The following is a 7669-nucleotide window of genomic DNA, read 5'->3' as shown; positions in this document are numbered from 1 at the left end:
TCAAAAGAAATCAAAATGCCACAGTAAACGTAAAGGCTGTGGAAACATATATGCCACTGCATATACACTAGAATTGCAAGGGGTGCAAAAAAGAGAGCAGGTTGGACATGTAATGCTGGTTTATTAAGAAAGCAGGCCGCTTATAAAGCGGTGTGCGGACGTCATACAAAGGCATACAATAGGATACAGGTGACTCGAAGTCAATTGTTCTCTATGTGAAACAGGACAGATAAATACAAATAACATGTAAAGATATAATTACAAGAATTGACCAATAATGTTCTGACACATGTACAACGTAAACAGGCACAAATGAATCAATAACAGATACGTTTTTACATAGATAAAAATGTGGCTATTTAGCCTGACCTAAGCTTGTGGGAAAAGCACCGTAGAAAACGGGAGGTTCACTACAGAAAACCCATTGAGCGGGGACTTTACAATACTCCCCCCCCCCCAACCAAGACGTAAGTAACGTCTGATCAAATTAGGTATCTACTGGGCCACTGGAGAGTGCCACGGCTCTGCGAAGTCAGTTGGGGGGTGCAGTGAGAGCTGGCTGGCTGGCATTGTCTGGGTCCGGGTCCTTCCGGGAGCGGCCATGACTTTCTTTTGGGTTGGGCTGGCTGTGGGGGTGACGGTTCCTGCGGAGGGCGCTGCGTGGTACCATTGACGTCTTCCTCCAACAGGGTGGGCTTGAGGCGGTCTACAGGCACCCAGTCGTCCATCCCGTGGATGGCCAGCCGGAATGCTTTGTCGTTCCTCTCCAGCACGCAGAAGGGCCCCTTGTAAAGCCTGGTTAAGGTCGGGCGGACAGTGTCGAAGACGTGGGTGGTGGAGGACAGGCCAGGAGGCGTGAAAGACGACGTCTTATCGGTATACGTCTGCTGGCAGGGGGCGAACTTTCTGACAGTGTCACGGAGCCTCTGGACTGTCAGGTTGTGGCAATCTTCCATGATGAGTTCGCCTGGGACTACGAGGGGCTCCTCGTAGACTTTTTCTGTGGCGGATGGGTCGCCGTTTGCTCTGGGGGCGGTCCTCAGCCCGAGGAGGACCCAAGACAGCTGATATTTCCAATCTTCAGCAGTGCAGCAGGCCATGAGGGATGCCTTCAGGGACCTGTGGAACCTTTCCACCAATCCGTTGGCTGCGGGGTTGTAGGCGGTGGTGCTGTGGTGAGAAGTCCCCAGCAGGCGTGCCAGGGCAGTCCACAGCTCAGACAGGAAAGCAGGACCCCTGTCGGTGGTTATGTGGTCTGGGACACCGACCCAGCTAATCCAGCTGGAGAGGAGGGCCCCGGTGCACGCACTGGTGGTGGCTTCTTGCATGGGCGTCGCTTCAGGCCACTTGGTGGAGCGATTGACAACCATCAGGAGATACCTGGCCCCGCCTGATGGGGAAGGGGGTCTACCACGTCGACATGTATGTGTCCGAACTGTCTCCCCTGCTGGGGAAACTCGCCCACCCCTGACTCAGTGTGCCACTCTACTTTGCTGGTCTGGCACCGGATGCACTGCCTCGCCCAGGCCGTTGCGTCCTTCCGCATACCGTGCCAGACGAACTTCTCTGCCAACAGCTTCACCGTCATCCTGCTGGCGGGGTGGGACAGCCCGTGGATAACATCGAACACCAGCCAGCGGCGGGAGGCAGGTACCAGCAGGCGGGGGTGGCCGGTGCTTATGTCACTCAGCAGTGATGGTTCCCCGGGGGCGAGGTGCACGTCCTTCCACCTGAGCGACGTGATGGCGGTGCGGTAGGCTGGGATCTCTGGGTCGGTGGTCTGCTCCTGGGCGAGGTCATTGTAGTCGATCCCGAGCTGCACCACGTTGAGCTCGATCCTCGTGAGGGTGTCTGCTACAGGGTTCTTTCTGCCGGGGAGGTACTTGATTGTGCAGGTGAACTCCACGATGGTCGCGAGATGCTGCTGCTGCCTGGAAGACCATGCGTCCCCCTGCTTTGTGAAGGTGTGGACCAGCGGCTGGTGGTCGTCCAGATTGTGAAGGGTGTGCCCTCCAAGAGGAACTTGAAGTGACGTACCGCCCGATACACTGAGCAAAGTTCTCTGTCGAAGGTGCTGTAGCAGGACTCTGCAGGACTGAACTTCCTGCTGAAGAAGGGGATAGGATGGGGGGCTCCAGCAACGACCTGCTCCAAGACGGCCCCACAGGCGACGTTGCTGGCATCCGTCATCAGCTGGAGGCGGGCGCTGGGGTCCTGGTGGGCCAAGGCGGTTGCCTCGGCGAGGGCAGCCTTCGTCAGGGAGAAGGCCCGCTGTTGGTTGGGTCCCCATACTAAAGCCTTTGGGCGGCCCTTCAGGATCTCTGTCAGGGAGGGCCATGGTGTGCACGACCCCGGGGATGAACCTCCTGCAGTAGTTGACCATCCCGAGGAATTCTTGTACAACCTTGACGGAGGTAGGGGTGGGGAACCTGGTAACAGGTGCTGACCTTCGATGCGAGTGGACAGGCGCCCTCCGGGGATATCTCATGGCCCAGGAAGTCAATCTTTCGACACCGAAGGTGCATTTATCGAACCTGACGATGAGGCCGTTCTCCTGCAGGCGCTGCAGGACCTTCCAGATGTGTCGCAGGTGTTCTTTGTGGGATCTGGAAAAGATCAGAATGTCATCTACATAACATACGCAGAAGTTCAGGTCCCTCAGGATGCTGTCCATCAGTCTCTGGAAGGTTGCCCCCACGTTCCTCTGTCCGAAGGTGGAGAAGGTGAAGACGTAGGACCCGAAGGGCGAGATGATGGCAGTTTTGGGGATGTCCTCTAGAGCTACTGGTGCCTGAAAGTAGGACTTTAACAGATCTAGTTTAGAAAATATTTTGGCCCCATGAAAAGAGGCCATGAGATCTTGCATGTTTGGAAGGGGGTAATGACCTGGTTCCGTTGCGAGGTTGAGCCGCCTGTAGTCACTGCAGGGTCACCAGGAGCCGTCCGGTTTCTGCACCATGTGGAGGGGGAGGCCCACGGGCTGGAGGCCTTTCTGCATATGCCCATAAGCTCCATCTTGGTGAAAGCTTCCTTGGCCTCCTGAAGGTGCCAAGGGGGGAGCCTCCGGAACTTTGTGTGCATTGGGGGGCCCCTTTGTTTTAATGTGGTGGTAGATTCCGTGCTTGGCAGGGGGCCCCAGGCACCTGACGCAGTTTGGGCTTGAAGACGTCGGGGAACTCCTTCAGCAGCTGGGCGTACTGGTGTGGGGCGACGGAGCAGATGGCGGGCGCGCTGGGGCCCATCAATAGAAGGAGGGACTGGCAGAAGTCGGTGTCCAACAGGCGTTTGCAACCAACGTCGACTGCCAGGCCGAAGTGGGCAAGGAAGTCCACGCCCAGGAGTGGGGTCCTCACGTCCGCAATTATGAAGTTCCAACTGTACCTCTGGCCAAGGATGGAGACCGACAGGAGCTTGGTGCTGTAGGAGAGGATGGGGGACCCATTGGCGGCCCTCAGGGAGGCAGCCAGGTCCGGTGGGCATTTGCGGTCCTCTCTGGATGGCAGGAACACTGATCGTACAGCCCCAGTGTCGATCAGCATCATCCTGCTGGAGATGGTGTCGCTGACGTAAAACCCTACTGGTTTTGGGCTCCTGGGTTCCTCTGCTGCCACGGCGGCCTGTGCTGTTGGCCGCCGCCTCCTCCGTTTTTTGGATGGGCGAAGGAGCAGGGGGGTTGACAGTTCTGGGTGTCCTTGCCGTACTGTTGGTGGTAGTTGCTTCTTGTGGTGGTATATTGGCCTCCTCCTAGTGACGGCGCTTATCTCCCCCTCCGCGGCCTCCTCCAGCTGGAGGGAGTTGATGGGATGTGCGGGCAGGGATGCCCGCTTCACTGCCCTCGCAGAGTCCACTACCTGCTGCACCGTCCTGATCAGGTCGTCGAGTAGCACTGTATAAGGCTCAAGGATCTGGGTCCGAACCTCCAGGAGGAGCTGATGAAGGAAGATCTCCCTTGATAGGCTTATCTCCGACTGCCTGCCACTGCCGTCCGTCCTGGGCAGGATGAGGAGGTCCTGGATCAAGCTCCAGGTCTCCCAGAGGTTCTGGTTGTGCCGGGCTTGTTCACAAGGTCAAGGGCGCGGGCGGCCCTCTTGGAGACCAGCAGGGAGCAGGTCTCGACGAGAGAGTCCTTCAGCTTTTGGTAGGTGACGGGACCTGCGGCAGACACCCACGGGCTGACCTTCCTATAGACGTCTTCCGGGAGGGTGTTTATCACAGCAGGACCTCGTCGGCAAGTCCCGCCTGCCTGAACTGCTCCTCGACCCTGTAGAGCCATGATGACGAGTTGCTGTGCATGAAGGGCGGCATCTTTATGGCAAGGGCAGACCTTGTTTGGTCCATCAGGATGGGCAGTGCGCGAGGAGCGGTTACCGGTGTGGAGAAGCACGCGAGCCTTGGCGTGGGGGAGGGTGCGAGCGGGTTTTGCGCATGGGAGATATCAGAGTCCGCAAAGTTCCCGGTAATTTGTATGTGGGAGGGAATGTCCGCATTCATACTCGCTTCTTGCACTCTTACTTGGAGTGAGTTACACTCGCGTCAGTACGCGCTTGGGTGCACGCAGTGTGGGTCCGCTAATGATGCTGGTGATCTGCCGATGAGAGTTGGGACGCCCAAACGCTTTGTTTAAAGCGCCGTGTTTAGGCCATTAGGGGCATGGGGTAGTTCATGGAGCCAAGACTAGGTCGCCGTTTGAGTCCACTAATGGCTCCGGGAACCACTTCAGGGGTCACCACTGTAAGAGGTGCAAAAAAGAGAGCAGATTGGACATGTACTGCTGGTTTATTAAGAAAGCAGGCCGCTTATAAAGCGCGGACGTCATACAAAGGCATACAATAGAATACAGGTGACTCGAGGTCAATTGTTCTCTATGTGAAACAGGACAGATAAATACAAATAACATGTAAAGATAAAATTACAAGAATTGACACAATAATGTTCTGACACATGTGCAATGTAAACAGGCACAAATGAATAACAGATCCGTTTTTACATAGATAAAAATGTGGCTATTTAGCCTGACCTAAGCTTGTGGGAAAGGCACCATAGAAAACGGGAGGTTCACTACAGAAAACCTGTTGAGCCGGGACTTTACAGAATCATATCAGGCTTACATTACCCATACATAAAGTTTTACTCTCTGCAAGTACGCATTCAATTCTTATCTCCCAAGGGACTAAGATGAAATATCTATCTGTAAATAAGATAAAGGGTGGTTAAATCCATGTATGTGCACAGTGGCATATGTGGTTGAATTGTTATTATACCCTCTGTTGACTGTGGGGTATTGTGTTGGTTTAACAAATCACATGTCAGACGTTCAGATTCTTAAAGGAGAGGTTTCTCTTTATCATCTACGTCCCAAAGCGAGTACGTGCTAATAATAATAATAATAATAATAATAATAATAATAATAATAATAATACACAAAACACTACACCCAAGAGCAAATACAGAAGACTATACATAACACGAAAGGAAGCAGGGAGAGGGCTACTAAGCATAGAGGACTGCGTCAACATCGAGAGCAGAGCATTGGGGCAATATCGGAAAATCAGTGAAGGCGAGAGGCTAAGGAGTGCATGGGAAGGAGGACTGATAAAAGTAGACGAAGACCCAGAAATATACAGACAGGAGAATGAAAAAAACAGAGGAATGGCACAACAAACCAATGCACGGGCAGTTCATGAGACAGACAAAAGAACTGACCCAATGAAACATGGCAATGGCTACAGAGGGGAGAACTCAAGAAGGAAACAGAAGGAATGCTAGCAGCGGCACAAGATCAGTCCCTAAGAACCAGATATATCCAAAGAACAATAGGCGGAAATAACATCTCACCCATATGCAGGAAGTGCAATGTGAAAGACGAGACCATAAACCACGTAGCAAGCGAATGTCCGGCGCTTGCACAGACCCAGTACAAAAAGAGGCATGATTCAGTAGCAAAAGCCCTCCACTGGAGCCTGTGCAAGAAACACCAGCTAGCTTGCAGTAATAAATGGTACAAACACCAACCCGAGGGAGTGATAGAAAACGATCAGGCAAAGATCCTCTGGGACTATGGTATCAGAACAGATAGGGTGATACGTGCCAACAGACCAGACGTGACGTTGATTGACAAAATCAAGAAGAAAATATCACTCACTGATGTCGCAATACCATGGGATACCAGAGTAGATGTGAAAGAAAGAGAGAAAATTGATAAGTATCAAGACCTGAAAATCGAAATAAGAAGGATATGGAATATGCCAGTGGAAATTGTACCCATAATCATAGGAACACTAGGCACGATCCCAAGATCACTGAAAAGGAATCTGGAAAAACTAGATGCCGAAATAACTCCAGGACTCATGCAAAAAAGTGTGCTACTAGAAACAGCGCACATAGTGAGAAAAGTGATAGACTCCTAAGGAGGCAGGATGCAACCCGGAACCCCACACTATAAAAACCACCCAGTTGAATAGGATGACTGTGATAGACAAAAAAAAAATTAATAATAATAATAATAATAATAATAATAATAATAATAATAATAATAATAATACACTCTAAATCGGATTAAAATCCAGATTCATATGTTTTATACAATTTCATTTAATGTATAATAAACGCTTCCGGTAAGACTCAAATATTATCAAAAAACAGTATTACTGAGGTTTCTTCCATCGCTAAGCGATTGAAACCTTTGTCTTCTTTAAAGTGTCTCGGTTCTCATCCTGAACACAAGCAATGTCCTAAGGAACATCTTCATCATATGTAAAGGTAAAATAGCGCCATATTTTTGTGAAATATCATCAGTATGACAATCAAATTAATCAAATGGCAAAAAAACTGGAGCTGGTGCAATACTAGTATACATCTCAGGAATTTGCAGACGGGCACAGGTGTTGTTAAAGACCTTCATGAATTCCTGCCTTAAGTATAAAGTTATCAAGATGTAAAAAGAAGAAAGTTGCATTAAGAATTAGCTCCAAGTCATTTTGTGAAAAATCATTTGATTAGGTAATCTAAGCTAATGGACAGTGTAGCCTAGATTTCCATTTAGAATATTCAGGCTTCGTACACTAAAACACACCACACAAAACTGATCCCGCTCAGTATTCTTCCTTGAGTTCAGCATCTACAATATCATCAGTGCAAATGATGCTACCTTATAATGACATAGTAGCAGAGCTTAAGTGAAACTAAAAATGAATACAGCACAACAATCACATTATCAATGGTTTCAGGAATCATTCCACAGGAATTCCATGAACTCCAGGCGACTATCTTCCTTGTTATGCTATTATACAGTTCTTCACTGTATTAATGAAGACTGGTTGATACAGTATGAATATGAATACTGAAAGGGATAGGATTGTCTTGCTGCGTTAGTGTTCTTTTTTTTTTATTGCTGGAGTAGTGAATTAATAAAAGCATTCTGAAACGTAAATGGTAGTTTTGTTTTTCAATATTTTCTGAATCTGCCGATGGAGCCCTTTATCTCGTACAGAGGACCGAGTGTTGGGGTGCCTGGTAGTTTTCAGTCAGGGGAGATCCTAACTAGCTCCTGAGATATGTACGTATTTCAGTTGGTCTTGATTTCTTAACGTGGGCAACATTCTTAGCCTCAATAACCGGAAGACAAAATGTTTTCCACTATCAAAGAACAAAAATGCATAGAGGGCGAACA

The 7669-nt window shown here is 50.0% G+C and overlaps 1 protein-coding gene across 1 annotated transcript; it reads right to left on the bottom strand.

The window, feature by feature from the left end:
* Positions 1–482: 482 nt before the first annotated feature.
* On the bottom strand, positions 483–4305 carry LOC136827720 (uncharacterized). Its single transcript, XM_067085182.1, has 6 exons — positions 4244–4305; positions 3144–3990; positions 2642–2791; positions 2038–2271; positions 1549–1882; positions 483–1147 (listed from the first exon to the last, which is right to left on the bottom strand). Exons 1-6 carry the CDS (start codon positions 4303–4305, stop codon positions 483–485), a joined length of 2292 nt encoding a protein of 763 aa, XP_066941283.1.
* Positions 4306–7669: the final 3364 nt, after the last annotated feature.

The sequence above is a fragment of the Macrobrachium rosenbergii genome, chromosome 42 (assembly GCF_040412425.1).
Source record: "Macrobrachium rosenbergii isolate ZJJX-2024 chromosome 42, ASM4041242v1, whole genome shotgun sequence".
Taxonomy (NCBI): domain Eukaryota; kingdom Metazoa; phylum Arthropoda; class Malacostraca; order Decapoda; family Palaemonidae; genus Macrobrachium; species Macrobrachium rosenbergii.
The sequence above is the reverse complement of the archived record's forward strand: the minus strand, read 5'-3'. Positions and strand labels throughout refer to the sequence as shown.

What these genes read in the sequence shown, in the direction of transcription:
- LOC136827720 (XM_067085182.1), bottom strand. Translation starts at nt 4,305, where the DNA reads ATGCCGCCCTTCATGCACAGCAACTCGTCATCATGGCTCTACAGGGTC. An exon ending in TGAGGGACCTGAACTTCTGC is followed by an intron (nt 2,272 to 2,641) that starts GTATGTTATGTA and finishes CCCAACCAACAG; the next exon opens with CGGGCCTTCTCCCTGACGAA. An exon ending in TTTGCTCAGTGTATCGGGCG is followed by an intron (nt 1,883 to 2,037) that starts GTACGTCACTTC and finishes TGCACAATCAAG; the next exon opens with TACCTCCCCGGCAGAAAGAA.